At 35.2% G+C, this 16,536-nt stretch overlaps 1 protein-coding gene and 1 long non-coding RNA gene across 4 annotated transcripts; one reads left to right on the top strand and one right to left on the bottom strand.

Moving 5' to 3' along the window:
• Positions 1-2,108: 2,108 nt before the first annotated feature.
• Positions 2,109-12,928, bottom strand: LOC140891951 (uncharacterized). Of its 3 annotated transcripts, XR_012152664.1 has the most exons (4): positions 12,531-12,928; positions 4,092-4,207; positions 3,932-3,978; positions 2,109-2,987 (listed from the first exon to the last, which is right to left on the bottom strand). It is a non-coding gene; the product is annotated as an uncharacterized lncRNA (long non-coding RNA). The 3 variants fall into 3 exon arrangements; XR_012152663.1 differs by lacking the exon at positions 4,092-4,207; XR_012152665.1 differs by lacking the exon at positions 2,109-2,987 and having other exon boundaries at positions 3,725-3,978.
• Positions 12,929-14,251: 1,323 nt separating this feature from the next.
• Positions 14,252-15,875, top strand: LOC140892055 (3-ketoacyl-CoA synthase 12-like). The gene has a single exon (XM_073300804.1). It carries the CDS (start codon positions 14,292-14,294, stop codon positions 15,696-15,698), a length of 1,407 nt encoding a protein of 468 aa, XP_073156905.1. The 5' UTR covers positions 14,252-14,291; the 3' UTR covers positions 15,699-15,875.
• The last annotated feature ends 661 nt before the right edge of the window (positions 15,876-16,536 follow it).

Genomic DNA, 16,536 nt, shown 5'->3' with positions numbered 1-16,536 from the left:
TTAATTTTTATTGTTTGATCATTAAATATAAAATCAGGACACGTGCCCTTTCATTATGTGCCCTAGATTGTGGAGTGTGATGTGCTGGGGAGACCATATGTTGTTTTCCCTTTCCAATATCCTTGAGATGCCTATATCGCTTTTGAACTGGACGTTAATTGTGATATTGACCTCGATTTCCTCTCATAGGATTCGATTGATATGAATTAGTCCGTTCAGGAATTTTAGCAGTTTCAACTTTAGTTTCTTGAGGATTGAAGCCAATACCAAATCTTTTCATGTTCATCTGCTCTATTGACTGCCAAGTCATTAGGATAGGTTTATCATGTTCATTTTTTCTAACTTCTCGTACAAAGTTTATATACTTTTCTTTGCACATATTCAGTTTGGGTAGAGTGCTTGATTCACCAGTTTCAACTTTTTTACCATACCCTAGACCAGTTTTGTCATGTAGAGGTCTTTGTAAATCATGCATTTCTGTCAGCGTGCTCGAGGATCTATTCCATGAACTTACTAGATCATCCATCCTTTGTTTTCTATCGTAAGATTCATGATATTGATCTTGAGTTGCTCATTCTCAGTCTTAAGCTTAGAAATCTCTATCTCAAGACAATTCTTCTCAACTGATTGTTCCCAGTGGGATTCAGTTGAGATATCTTGCAGGTCCTCTTGCTTTGCTTTGACTTCATCAAATGCAAGGGACAGTTTATGATACTCATTTTCCATGTCGTGAAGTGCTGTGATTAGTTCCTCTCTACTGAACTCTCCAGAACTAAAATCGAATACCTGTTCACTGGTGGATTCTTGTCCTTGATCATTTGTTATTAGGCACTTGACTTCTTCTTCATCATCACTGGAGCTTGAGGAGTAGTTTGATTCTTCTGAATCACTATCTGTTTCTCTCCATTTGGCTTTGCTATCCTTTGCAACCAGTGCTTCATGTTTCTGTCTTGAAGTGTTTCTGGAATCCCTTGAGCTTTTCCTTTTGTCAAAGTTCTTTGGTTTGGGACAGTCAGCTATGAAGTGTCCTGTTTTTCCACAGTTGAAGCAACTTCTTGGTTCTTCGACTGCATCCTTCTTTTGAAAATTTCTTCTATAAGGCCCTTCCTGATTTCTTCTAATGAACTTGTCAAACTTCTTTACAAATAGAGACATAGCATCACTGCTCAGTTGTTCAGCTGTCTTTTCTGGTTGAGCTGGTGATTCTATCTTGACTGCAGTCAAAGCCTTGGTCAGTTGAGAGGTAGACTGATCTTCCTCTCGAGTTTGTAGTTCAAACTCATAGGCCTTCAAGTCTGCAAACAAATCATGTAGCTCCAATTTGTTCAGGTCTTTTGATTCTCTCGTAGTCATTGTCTTCACATCCCATTCTTTGAAAAGGCCTCGAATGACTTTGAGAATGACTTCCCTGTTGGGATATGTCTTTCCCAATCCATTAAGCTCAATAACAATGCTACTAACTCACTCATAAAATTCTGTCATTGATTCACCAGGTTTCATTCTGATGTTATCAAATTTTTGAGTAGCAACAGACAGTTTATTCTCGTTAGTCTATTCATTTCCTTCACAGATTTGAATCAATTTCTCCCAGATTTCTTTCCCTGTTTTGCACGTCTTGATCTTGCTGAAAGTGTTCTTGTCAAGAGTTTTATACAAGATATCTTTAGCCACATTGTCAAGATTTGCCTTCTTTTTATCTTCTGCAGTCCATTCGATTCTTGGCTTCTCAATATATTGAGGACCACCGCCAGAAAGAGCAATAGCAGTATTAATCTTGGTGATTGTAAGAGGTCCATCAGTGACGACAAACCACATGTCATCATCCAATGCTGATAGATGTGTTTGCATGCGAATCTTTCAATCATCAAAATCTTCTTTGGAGAACATATGAATCTTGCTGAATGAAGTCATTTTGATACAGTGTTCAAGAGTAAGATAAGAACCTTTCTCTTATGCCAATTGATAGGATCGATTACAAGTTTAGAGGGGGGGGGGGGGGTTGGGGGTGAATGCACTTGTAAACAGTTTAGTGAAACAATAATTGAACTCGATAGGTTTAATGACTGAGTTCTAGACTTATCTTAATTCTAATGTAATTTGACAAACAAGAGTATGTGCGAAAATATGCCAAATTACAGATTTGAATGTTGAGTGGGTATCAGTTTAGGTTAGGTGATGATAGTGGGTAAACTAAAATAACACAATCAAATATTTATGGATGTTCGAAGATTTCAAACACTCCTACATCACCCCTTCTTCCACCTCGGAAGGATATCACTAGAATACTTTGAATTTTACAAGCAATTTGCAAAACCCCGATCCAGTTTAGGACTTAGACACCGCCTAAACAAGAACGCCTAGTACAACAACTCAGTTTCAGTCCTAAACTGATTGATAGAACAAAATGAATATAACTCGAAATATTTAGCACAAAATTGATCCTTCGATGATCAGAATAACACTTCGGCGTTTGTGCTTCGAGTTCCTTGATCAATTCTTGAGCGTGTAAAACTTTGAGTATTCTCGTAAAATTGCAGAGCGTGATAGTTAGCTCCTTTGATCGATCAAGATCTTTATTTATACACTTGGATTGATAACGGTCATAAATTCGAATTGAATCTTCAGATAGGGTTTGAATTATTCCCGTTGGATTTGTCACTATCAACAACAAATTATGGAGCCGATATTGCCCTTTGCATCGCGGCACTATCTTCTGCAGAGTGTGTCAGAGTACGGATGAACTTATCCGGAAGTGGCAAGCTAGTAGACTGGTAATGTTAAACTGATGAAGTTTAATTTAGCGAGTGTAAACTGATGAAGTCAGTTTAGGATCTTCGACCAGTTGAGCACGGTAGTTGAGCGTGAAGTAGTTTAGCTCCATATATCAGTTTAGCGCTTCTTAGTTGCTTGATTAGTTTGGCCTTCTTTTAATCTTTGTATTTGTAAACACCAAAACTAAATTTCCCAACACTACTCCAGATTCCATTCTACAAAAATAAAGGTTGTTTTCAATCAATAAAAGTTCTCGCATATGATATTTGTAGAACTATAATTCATTTAAAGATGAAATAAGAAATATTTCATCCTTCAACGGCACAAATCAAACAGAATTTCACATACAAGCATTTCAAACAAAGAACAATATAATAAATCATAAATATAACCTCAAAGTTATTTAGAAAAGTGTCAATCTAAACCAAATGTTATTATTTTATACCTAGAAGTTTTCATGCAACATTGGATTCAGAGTTTTATGAAAATCATATACAAGAGAACCATGGATTCGTGCATTTAAAAAATACAAAAATGAAGATAACATTACAAAATATTAGAAGCCAAAAATAATTGATGAGTGGATCGCACAACAATTTCATCTTTTTCAGATAAAGAAAATTCGTTGGCAGATAGATGCGTAAAAAGGATTGAGTTTACAATTATTATTTTTTAAATCCCAAAAAAAAAAAATCATTGCACTTCAATATTCATGCACTAGTATCATCAATGTTAAAAAATTAAAATCTTCGCTTACTTCAACTAGAAGAAGTGCAATATTGGCTATAACATAATTTCGTTTCAAAACCGAAACATAAAATATAAAAACAAGACCCAACTTTATATATAACAACTAAAAACATGAATCTATTTATTAAATTTGTGAATTTCGATTGTATCTCATACAATCAATTTGAACAATCATTGAATAACAAATTCTTGCGGGCTACAACCAATTAAAAAAACTTTGAATCACCAAGTTATCATGTCCTGATAAATCCCCAAACCACAATGACAATTAAACGTTTCTTTATATCAACTAAAAATCCAATATTTCAAGTAAAAAAAATAATAAATAAACAAAATGAAGACTTCTCATTCATAATTGATATTAATGACATTATGTTTTTGGTTTTAAACCCTAATCAAAATCAAGTACCTCAATTCCACTTGAAATGAGTCTGAATAGCTCAAATCTAGACAAATCTGAAAAAAAAAAACATATAAAAGGAGATCAAATCGACAGAAAAATCTCAACATTAACAAACAACTTGGAGGCAGCGATGGTCAACAAACAAATACAAAAGACGAGCACTTACACACAGCTTCGATGAATATGCAAGAGCGAAGAACGTGGAAATATGAAGATGAAACGGGTGGAGGCAGAAAAAGAAGAGCTTTTGGAGCCAACGAAGGTGAAGATCACTTACGACGGCTTTCGTCCATTGAATCCGAAAAGAGAATCAAACGAATGGTGAGAAATTGGGCAGGAAAAAAATGGTAAATGAAGAGGGCAATATAGTCTATTTGTGCAAATTGGGAGCTTGAACTAAGAAATCAATTATGTAAGGAAGTGAAGTAAAAAAAATACAGACAGATGGACTGACAGATAAGTGTTGTTTTGGTTTAGGGATTTTAGTGCAATTCATTTACAGAAAAATTGAATATCATCATTAAACATGAATAATTTTCAATCGAAGATCATTAATAGCGCCACCTCTCGACGATTGTACTAATGAACCCGATTTCTCACATTATCTGGACTAATCCCTCCTAATACATATATAGTTTGGTTGAAGAATTTATAGTTCACAACAGTTAGATATTTCATTTATCTACAAAAAGATTCCATAATTCCCAGCACAATTTCAAGATAACAATACACAAAATATAGATAATCAACTAGCACGAAGCACTACCAAATTTTCGATCTTGGAATTTTAAAAAGGATACAAAATAACAATTTCATATTCAAGTTATTTTTCTGTATTTCCTGAGAAGATAACATGCATATAAAGCTATTTTACTCACCACTTAGCTATACTCAAAGAATTGAAATCTTACAGAACAAGGAAAACCGTTCATAGATTTTAAAAGACAATTTAATTCTAAATGAAGAAATAATTTTGTTTTCTTGCTTAAAATCCGAACTAATATTTTCTAAACATTGATAAAATTAATTTAAAGAGTTTAAGGTCCTTAGCAGCAACAAATTCAATCAATTACTAAGAAATTCAGTAATTCATGCCCCAAACTCAAGCTAGTAGTACAAATGACCCAAATATGCAGATGATTTGAGCCTTTGCGGTATTAATTGCGTGTGGAACTTCAAAAATAAAAGAAAATTATTGAAATTTATTAATTTTCACTCCAATAAGCAAAATTTCCCTCGAACAACTTGTGTTGTACTAAAATAAGAGAAATCTCTAAATACTTGCAATAATAGATGAAATGATAAAATTAACTCTACCATTTTTAAAAAAATGCAAGGTTTAAAAGTCGAACACAAAGTCCAATGCTTAAAAATGATAAGTCAGATATTATGGTTTCATCAACTACCAAAGAAGACATGTTGTGACAAGAATTTGAACCACCACCAGCGATAAACCAACAATAACTGCAGAAAATCAATCATGTGACAAAAAATTGAACAGCTAGATGTAAACCAATAATAAACTGCAGAAAATAAAACAAAATGCGACTAACGAACAAAAAATAAAACAAATTGAAGAATCTTATTATTTTTCCAAAGTGACTCGTTGCTTGCTTCAGTCTTTTCGTCGGTGGGTTTGGTCGGTTGATGGATTTCGGTGGTTGAGACCGTAGGCTTTTTGGCGCTTGAATGGGCGTATTCTGCATGTGGAAAATTCTAAGAAGTCAATGAAATATATATATATATATATATATATATATATATATATATAAAGAGGTAAATATATAAATTGGTCTTTGTAGGGAGTCAAAAAACAAGTGTTGGAAAAGTTAGTGAATGAATAATCGGAGGGAAATAAGTTTGTCCAAATTTTTGGAGAAATTGTTGAATTAATTGGAGGAAAAAGTCTTGTCCCACGTTGAAAGAACTCCAATGTGTTTGTATACTTAAATAGTCCCTTTAGGGGTCTCAGATGAGCTTTCCTAATGCCTTCATGGTATGGTGGGAAACTGCTTTTGAAGAGATCCACGACACGAAGCGGAAGAGCTAAATTTCAAAGCGGCAGCTCCAAGCCTTTTCCCGACAATGGATGTGCCTTCTTTCGTGTACCCATCGGACGGCAGCCCTTTCGGGAATTCAACTTTGGATTATGGGATTGGTCCCTTAGGGCACCGATGTTTTGTAAAGGGGCAAGACGCTAATTGATGCAACTAACACACGCGCACGGCCGGCGCGGTGAGGTGAGGTCTTATGATCCTATTATTTTTTTTTGGATAAAATTGAGTTAAAATGCGCAGCCCTCACCTACTGCATAAAAGTGGCCGCCCGAGCGGTCAAATATTACCGCTCAAGCGCAACACTATATTCTGCGGACAAAAGGTTGGCCAAGAGTGTCCGCCCGAGCGGTAGAATTTTACCGCTCGGGCGCAGCAACAAAAGTGCGAGACAGAAGGGTTGGCGGCCCGAGCGGTAAAAAGTTACCGCTCGAGCGTGTCGTCTGTGCTCCGAAAAGTTGCGTTTTTTTGGGCTTTTTCTGTCATTGATTGCATCCTTAGGCCATAAGATGTGTATTTAGACATCATGGTATATATATAACTGATCATATATGCAGAAATAAGTATGTTAACAATCTGATAACTATTTCTGCAAAATCTCTCCTCCTTCTCACAAAAAAAAAAGTTGACACATATTTTCTTTCGACGAAGAACGAGATATTTGTTGTATCTTATAGACGATTGCCCCCAACGCCAACGTTGAGCACTGTTAACGGGCAATTTCATTTTACGGATAGAAAGATTTTCTCGCCTCGACTTGTTTGTTGGTGGTGTTGCTGTTATTGGTGTTGTGGTTCAGAATTCGGGTCCTTAATTTATGATATTTTTGGTTTCCAGGTAGAGTGGTGTTGTGAGTTTAATATCGGATAGATCGAGCCAAACAATGGACGTCAAATTGTTGGCTTTGGATTTCCTTGCTCTTACGCCCTGCCCCACAGGCCTATCCCGAAGAGGTATGCCTGTTTTACATGTCGAGTCTCTGGGAATCGTGGTGACCCGAGAGAACAAACCAGGGAAGTTCCTGAAATTCACCATCGATGATGGCACTGGTTGCATCCCCTGTGTCCTCTGGCTCAATCAACTCGTCTCTCCTTACTTCTCCAGGCGCGATCCATCAGCTGTTCGATTTAATGCCGATATGGCAGCCAAACTTACCTCGCAGATTCACCTGGGTGCTGTCGCAAGGGTCCGCGGGAAAGTGAAGGCCTACAGGGGCACGCTCCAAATAACGGTTTCCCATGTTGTTTTGGAAGCAGACCCGAATGCACAAGTGCTGCACTGGTTGGATTGTGTGAGGTTGGGGAGGAATTGTTACGACAAGTTTCCCAACAACAGAGACAAGGGTAAAAAATCATGTTGATCAATTTGAAACTTTACACTGATCTTTCTGGGTACGTACAAAAACAAATTCAGGGTTGATCTCTGATGATTATTGTGTATGATGATCTGGTGAATATATGTAGTTGTTTTGGGTTCATCCTTTGTCTACTCCATCGTTTTTTCTTGAGTGGGAAGGGGTTTGTCCGAGACTTCGATCTCATAATCAACTATAATTCATCGACTCTAGTCCATGACCATATATCATTTTCATCTTTAATTTCTGCAGTTTTTTTTGGTTATATCAATCTGTTCGAAGATATGCCCTGTCCTACCATATTTTATTTATATTTACCGAGGGATTCATGAATTAGATTTGGTGTGCACATGAAATTTATGTAATAAATTATATATTATTACAAAAAATATAATATATATAATTTTAAAAATTCATTACACTATACTATTGAAAAAATATGAGACAATTGTTTTTTTTTTGGGTTATTTATTTTGTCAGATTTCGATTTTTGCCAGCTAACTTTGTCCTTTTTTTTTTTGGCAATTATAGTGTATTTTTTTCGATTTGACGTCACTATGAAAACAATGTAGTGTTGATGTGTCGTTGATTTGTATAATGTCATATCAATCATTTCAATGAAAAAGACTAGAATTGACAAAAATAAAAAAATTGTACGACTAAAACTGAAATTTGATAAAATAGATGTTCAAAATCGTAAAATGGCAATATACACGACCAAAAATGCAGTTTTCCAAAAAAAAATAAAATTGAACTTTAGTGGATCAAGTTATAGACTTACCTAATAAAAAAAAATCTTGGAGTGAGCTACAACCTTACATTGACCTAAACTAGATCTGTCCTTGTTTATTTACATAGATTGCTTGATTTCATTTTATTTTATCATCTCGTAGTTATATATTATTCATCGTTTATTATTCGAATCAAATGGTGTCCAAAAATAGTAGTTTCTTGCACATGATGATACAATTTCATGATTCATCTTTATGTTCAAAGAGGTAGAAGAATGTAATGGCTCATCCGCCAAACCTTACAACTCCACGAAAATTATAACTTAACCCCATCACATCCGCCAAACCTTACAACTCCATGGCTTTGTTAAAGTAGTCCCCACTGTTATTACTGCTACACTTGGTTACGTAACTCTTCAACGTGACCAGGTCATATTGACTGACTAATGAAAGGATTACATGGTTTAGTTGCTTGGAATAATAATAATAATAATAATAATAATAATAATAATATGCAATTTCTTCTCCAAATTATATGGCTTCGATCTTCCAATATTTCGTGATACTCCAAAGACAAACTTTTATTTGATAAACCTAATAATAACCCCAAATCTCAAAATATATATACTCTCCCGTCTCCACAGATTAATGTTATCATGAGATCTTGGTTTCTTAATTTATTTTTAAATCGAGTTAAGATTTTTACTTTTTTAGATGACTATGGCGAAATCACATATAGGGAAAAGAAGAGAAGTTATTTAGATGGAATAGTTAGTTGAAAGATATATGCGGATGTGGTGGGGTTAAATTATAAATTTTCGTGGAGTTGTAAGGTTTGGCGGATGAGCCATTACATTCTTCTACCTCTTTGAACACAAAGATGAATCATGAAATTGTATCATCATGTGCAAGAAACTATTATTTTTGGACACATTTGATTCGAATAATAGACGATGAATAATATATAACTACAAGATGATAAAATAAAATGAAATCAAGCACTCTATGTAAATAAACAATAACAGATCTAGTTTAGGTCAATGTAAGGTTGTAGCTCCCTCCAAATATTTTTTTTATTATGTAAGTTTATAACTTGATCCACTAAAGTTCAATTTTTTTTTTTTTGGAAAACTGCATTTTTGGTCGTGTAAATTGTCATTTTACGATGCTGATCATCTATTTTTATCAAATTTCAGTTTTAGTCGTACAATTTTTTATTTTTGTCAATTCTAGTTTTTTTTCATTGAAATTGTTGATATGACATTATACAAATCAACGACACATCAACACTACATTGTTTTCATGGTAACGTCAAATCGAAAAAAAACACTATAATTGCAAAAAAAAAAAAGACAAAGTTAGCGGACAAAAATCAAAATCTGAAAAAATAAATAACCCAAAAAAAACAATTGTCTCATATTTTTTCAATAGTACAGTGTAATGAATTTTTAAAATTATGTATATTATATTTTTTGTAATAATATATAATTTATTACATAAATTTCATGTGCACACCAAATCTAATTCATGAATCCCTCGGTAAATATAAATAAAATATGGTAGGACAGGGCATATCTTCGAACAGATTGATATAACCAAAAAAAACTGCAGAAATTAAAGATGAAAATGATATATGGTCATAGACTAGAGTCGATGAATTATAGTTGATTATGAGATCGAAGTCTCGGACAAACCCCTTCCCACTCAAGAAAAAACGATGGAGTAGATAAAGGATGAACCCAAAACAACTACATATATTCACCAGATCATCATACACAATAATCATCAGAGATCAACCCTGAATTTGTTTTTGTACGTACCCAGAAAGATCAGTGTAAAGTTTCAAATTGATCAACATGATTTTTTACCCTTGTCTCTGTTGTTGGGAAACTTGTCGTAACAATTTCTCCCCAACCTCACACAATCCAACCAGTGCAGCACTTGTGCATTCGGGTCTGCTTCCAAAACAACATGGGAAACAGTTATTTGGAGCGTGCCCCTGTAGGCCTTCACTTTCCCGCGGACCCTTGCGACAGCACCCAGGTGAATCTGCGAGGTAAGTTTGGCTGCCATATCGGCATTAAATCGAACAACTGATGGATCGCGCCTGGAGAAGTAAGGAGAGACGAGTTGATTGAGCCAGAGGACACAGGGGATACAACCAGTGCCATCATCGATGGTGAATTTCAGGAACTTCCCTGGTTTGTGCTCCCGGGTCACCACGATTCCCAGAGACTCGACATGTAAAACAGGCATACCTCTTCGGGATAGGCCTGTGGGGCAGGGCGTAAGAGCAAGGAAATCCAAAGCCAACAATTTGACGTCCATTGTTTGGCTCGATCTATCCGATATTAAACTCACAACACCACTCTACCTGGAAACCAAAAATATCATAAATTAAGGACCCGAATTCTGAACCACAACACCAATAACAGCAACACCACCAACAAACAAGTCGAGGCGAGAAAATCTTTCTATCCGTAAAACGAAATTGCCCGTTAACAGTGCTCAACGTTGGCGTTGGCGGCAATCGTCTATAAGATACAACAAATATCTCGTTCTTCGTCGAAAGAAAATATGTGTCAACTTTTTTTTTTGTGAGAAGGAGGAGAGATTTTGCAGAAATAGTTATCAGATTGTTAACATACTTATTTCTGCATATATGATCAGTTATATATATACCATGATGTCTAAATACACATCTTATGGCCTAAGGATGCAATCAATGACAGAAAAAGCCCAAAAAAATGCAACTTTTCGGAGCACAGACGACACGCTCGAGTGGTAACTTTTTACCGCTCGGGCCGCCAACCCTTCTGTCTCGCACTTTTGTTGCTGCGCCCGAGCGGTAAAATTCTACCACTCGGGCGGACACTCTTGGCCAACCTTTTGTCCGCAGAATATAGTGTTGCGCTCGAGCGGTAATATTTGACCGCTCGGGCGGCCACTTTTATGCAGTAGGTGAGGGCTGCGCATTTTAACTCAATTTTATCCAAAAAAAAATAATAGGATCATAAGACCTCACCTCACCGCGCCGGCCGTGCGCGTGTGTTAGTTGCATCAATTAGCGTCTTGCCCCTTTACAAAACATCGGTGCCCTAAGGGATCAATCCCATAATCCAAAGTTGAATTATTTAAGTATACAAACACATTGGAATTCTTTCAACGTGGGACAAGACTTTTTCCTCCAATTAATTCAACAATTTCTCCAAAAATTTGGACAAACTTATTTCCCTCCGATTATTCATTCACTAACTTTTCCAACACTTGTTTTTTGACTCCCTACAAAGACAAATTTATATATTTACCTCTTTATATATATATATATATATATATATATATATATATATATATATATATTTCATTGACTTCTTAGAATTTTCTCAACCCCCACATGCAGAATACGCCCATTCAAGCGCCAGAAAGCCTACGGTCTCAACCACCGAAATCCATCGACTGACCAAACCCACCGACGAAAAGACTGAAGCAAGCAACGAGTCACTTTGGAAAAATAATAAGATTCTTCAATTTGTTTTATTTTTTGTTCGTTAGTCGCATTTTGTTTTATTTTCTGCAGTTTATTATTGGTTTACATCTAGTTGTTCAATTTTTTGTCACATGATTGATTTTCTGCAGTTATTGTTGGTTTATCGCTGGTGGTGGTTCAAATTCTTGTCACAACATGTCTTCTTTGGTAGTTGATGAAATCATAATATCTGACTTATCATTTTTAAGCATTGGACTTTGTGTTCGACTTTTAAACCTTGCATTTTTTTAAAATGGTAGAGTTAATTTTATCATTTCATCTATTAATGCAAGTATTTAGGTATTTATCTTCTTTTAGTACAACAAAAGTTGTTCGAGGGAAATTTTGGTTATTGGAGTGAAAATTAATAAATTTCAATAATTTTATTTTATTTTTGAAGTTTCACACGCAATTAATACCGCAAAGGCTCAAATCATCTGCATATTTGGGTCATTTGTACTAATAGCTTGAGTTTGGGGCATGAATTACTGAATTTCTTAGTAATTGATTGAATTTGTTGCTGCTAAGGACCTTAAACTCTTTAAATTAATTTTATCAATGTTTAGAAAATATTAGTTCGGATTTTAAGCAAGAAAACAGAATTATTTCTTCATTTAGAATTAAATTGTCTTTTGGAAATCTATGAACTGTTTTCTATGAACGGTTTTCCTTGTTTTGTAAGATTAATCTTCCGTCAGATTTCTGATTTGAACACTCACAAAGCATCGTGTTTTTTAAAACACATTTACCTAAAATATGGGTTAACTTTTTGTCTCATCATAAATTCAGCTGTTTATTTGAAACTTGCGTCAACTCCATTATCAAATTAATCACTAATTCATTCGACAAATTAACCCAAAGTTAATATTGAAACAAGTTCAAAAATCAGTTAACCACCCCACCCCCAAAGAAAAATGCATCGATAAGGTTAGAAAAATACCGACTAACAATGAAGACCTTGAAACCGATCCGCACCTCGCGATCTGCAGAAAATCTTCACCTCTTTCGTCTTTGAAACTTATACTATCAAGAGGCAAATCTTTTTTTCACAGAGTGAACAATAGGATTAGAATAATATCGACTAATGATGGATCCCTTGAAATAAATCTGCACCTCTTCGATTTGCACGTGAGACACCCAACTAACGATGGAGCCCTCTTTCGATAAGCTTTTTCTACCGACTTCTTTTTAAACTAGAGTGGATTGGTGAAAAAAATAAAAACCGCTGAAATCGTTTTGTTCTTCGTTGTAATTTTTTTCAGGAAAATGATAAAAGAATGAGAGGATGAAGATTCTCAGATCTAAAATGAATGGTTTCGAAACCATGGTTAACCATGATCGGAGATACGAAGAGTCAAACCAAAGAATCAGCAGACTTTTTACAAATAAACAATTTAAAAAGTTTATTGCCACGTGTCGATCGATAACTGGCTCAAGGTAGTACCCTGAAGCCGACTCATCCCTCAGAAGGTACCTTATAAAATTTTCGAAACTCGGGCCTTTGAAAATTGCAATATTTTGGGTCTTTTATATTTATCTTTTGTGACCTTTTCCAAATTTCAATCTTAATCCGCAGTATTTTTTTTGGTGCAATTGTAGTTGTTTCTAGGACATGACATTGATAAAACATCAAATGATTTTGATGTGTGTAGTGTTAAGTCGATATTTTCAAATAAAAAAAAACTAAAATTATAAAAAATTCAAACGTATATGACTAAAACTAAAATTCGACTAGATAAATAATCATAACCTCAAATATGTAAATATGTTGGACCAAAAATGTAATCTTTCGAAAAATAAAATATATGAATTATATATTATTATGGTTCTTGTATATCATGAATCATCATCAAAGTAAGCATATAAATGAGTTGTTGAGAATGCAACCAAATATTCATATTAGAAGATCTAAATAAACATCATAACATGGGGATCTTCGACCCTGCAGTTATGGTATTGCCCCAACTGTAGGGAAAGGGTTCAGATTTGCACACATAATTATTTTTATGTGGGGTTCACAAAAAATGTGAAACTCACATGAAAATAAATCAAATCTGGACCTTTCACCCTACAGTTGGGGCAATACCACAATTGTAGGGTCGAATTTTCCCATAACATGGAAGGATATTTCAATTGATACGATAATTTTTTGATGAAATTCAAAAACAAAATCATAAATAATATTTAATTTATGTCCAAAGTAAAGGATATCTTATCATTGTAGAGATTGGTGCACGACATGAATCTTGATTTCGACCTACTAATTCGCTTTCTGACAAAACACTAACCGCAATCAATGAGAAATCAGGATATGGGTTGGAAATATTTATTGAATGTAGACATTAACGAAGCAACTTCCCACAGACAGCACAAATTGGCCAAGCATACGTAATATTAAGTTTATGCTGCATTATGCATAATTGCTTTCATTTGCTGCAAGGGTTAATGCTACATGTAAACAGGATTACACATTTGGTTACACAGTGAACTTGAAATTACATGATTATCTCTTTATTTTATTTGGAAAAAATCTTTAAAAAATGCATGTAGGATAATAATGTAATTTCAAATACATTGTGTAATCCATGGCGTAATCCTTTGTTACATGTAGCATTACCGCTCCAAAAGCATATATATATATACACACATTGCCCATTCTCATATTTCTCTCCAATCAACTAATTAACTTGTCGCAGTTAATATGGATCTTGTTCACATTTTGTTCTGCTCTCTCCCTCTGCTGCCTCTCTTTTACATGCTATACAAAAATCTCGACAAAAAACTTCATCACCAAAACTGCTACATTTTGGACTACGAGTGTTACATGCCCACAGATGAGAGGAAGCTGAGCACGAAATTCTCCGGGGAGGTGATCATGAGAAACGAACACCTCGGCCTCGACGAGTACAAGTTCCTCCTGAAAGCCATCGTAAACTCTGGCATCGGTGAGGAGACTTATGCTCCGAGGATGGTTTTCGAAGGCCGGGAGACGTGTCCCACTGTACGCGACGGGATTGTGGAAGCGGATGAGTTTTTCCACGACAGTATCGACAAGCTCATAAAGAGAACGAACGTCTCTCCTTCAGAAATCGACGTCCTCGTATTAAACATATCCATGTTCGCCACTGTCCCATCTTTATCTTCCAGGGTTATAAATCATTACAACATGAGAGAAGACATCAAGGTTTATAATCTTTCTGGGATGGGATGCAGTGCCAGCTTGGTGTCCGTGAATGTCGTCGAAAACATTTTCAAAACCCGGAAAGATACCGTTGCCCTGGTTTTAGCCTCCGAGTCTTTGAGCTCGAATTGGTACAGCGGAAATGAGAGGTCCATGATTCTAACAAATTGTCTGTTTAGAACAGGGGGGTGTGCCATGATTTTGACGAACAAGGCGTCATTGAAGCACAAGGCCATGTTCAAGCTCAAATCTTTAGTGAGAACCCATCATGGAGGAAACGACGAATCCTACAACTGCTGTGTCCAAAAAGAAGATGATAAAGGGTTCAAAGGCTTCTACTTGGGCAAGAATCTCCCTTCCGCCGCCACTCGGGCATTCGTAGACAACTTACAATACATAGCTCCCAAAATCTTGCCCCTCCGGGAGCTCATTCGCTTCACTTTGCTGCAATATGCCGCCAAAATCCAACAAAAATGGAGCAAATCCGCGTCGACCGCGAGGCCGCAGATCAACTTCAAGACGGGGGTGGAGCATTTCTGCTTACACACGGGAGGGAAAGCTGTAATCGACGCCATTGGACAGAGTCTGAATCTGAGTGAGTTTGACGTGGAGCCGGCAAGGATGACGCTGCATCGGTTCGGGAACACGTCGGCGAGTAGCTTGTGGTATGTTCTAGCTTACATGGACGCTAAGAAGAGGTTGAAGAAAGGTGACAGGGTTTTCATGGTGAGTTTCGGTGCAGGGTTCAAATGCAACAGCTGCCTCTGGGAAGTCATGAGAGATTTGCAAGGGGAGAATGTGTGGGAAAATTTTATTCACAATTACCCCACAAAGATCTTGAACAATCCTTTCTTGGAGAAGTTCGGATGGCTTCGAAATGCAGATGCTGATACAGTCTCGCTCAAGGATTATCAGATACCAGAGTGATTTTGTTTTTGTTTTGTTTTTTTTTTTTTTTTGTGTGTAAAAGTCAAGATTATTAATGATTTCTTACATATCAGTGTGTTTTTCAGCTGTCTATCATCAATGTTCTGTCGTTTGGGTGAAAAGTACAAGAAAAATTATGTATTGTTTGACTTAAAATAGACTGTGGATGAGTGTTATGTATTTTGAGTGTGTTTGGTGAAGCTCATTAAAAACCGTTTATAAGCTGATTGAGCTTAAAAGTTGTTTTAGAATGTTATAAGTTGTCAAGTTTTATTTTAAAAATAAGATGTTAAAGTGTTTGGAATTGTATAAACTTAATTTTAACAACTTAAAGATGTTGATGTGTTTGGTATTATAAATTTTTTTTAAGATGTTAAAGTGTTTGGAATTGTATAAACTTAATTTTAACAACTTAAAGATGTTGGTATGTTTGGTATTATAAAAATTTTTTATTGTCAAAATTAAATGTATAATACTATGAATGTTAATATCCATACAAAAATAGTTTTAAATTTATCATAAATGTTAAACATATATTAAAAAATAAATTTATTTTTAATTTAAATTTAAAAAAAATTGATGAATTATATACAAAAAATGGACAGAGGGCGTAGTGAGAATTTAATAAAATATATAGGGATAATATGTAGAATTAAAATATCAAAAAAGGATTTTTTTAAAAAAAAAAAAAGTTGGGGCGACAATACTTATTTAAAAATAGATTATAACCTTTCAAACAGTTTATTTTGACCGTTTATGAGCTGTTTGACAAAAAAATTGTCAAACAAATTTAAAGATCTTATAAGATATCTCAAACACCCTCTTTGTTATGATTTCA

Source organism: Henckelia pumila, chromosome 3 (assembly GCF_033568475.1).
Source record: "Henckelia pumila isolate YLH828 chromosome 3, ASM3356847v2, whole genome shotgun sequence".
Lineage (NCBI taxonomy): Eukaryota > Viridiplantae > Streptophyta > Magnoliopsida > Lamiales > Gesneriaceae > Henckelia > Henckelia pumila.
This window is presented reverse-complemented; position numbering and strand designations above follow the sequence as displayed.

What these genes read in the sequence shown, in the direction of transcription:
- LOC140892055 (XM_073300804.1), top strand. Translation starts at nt 14,292, where the DNA reads ATGGATCTTGTTCACATTTTGTTCTGCTCTCTCCCTCTGCTGCCTCTC.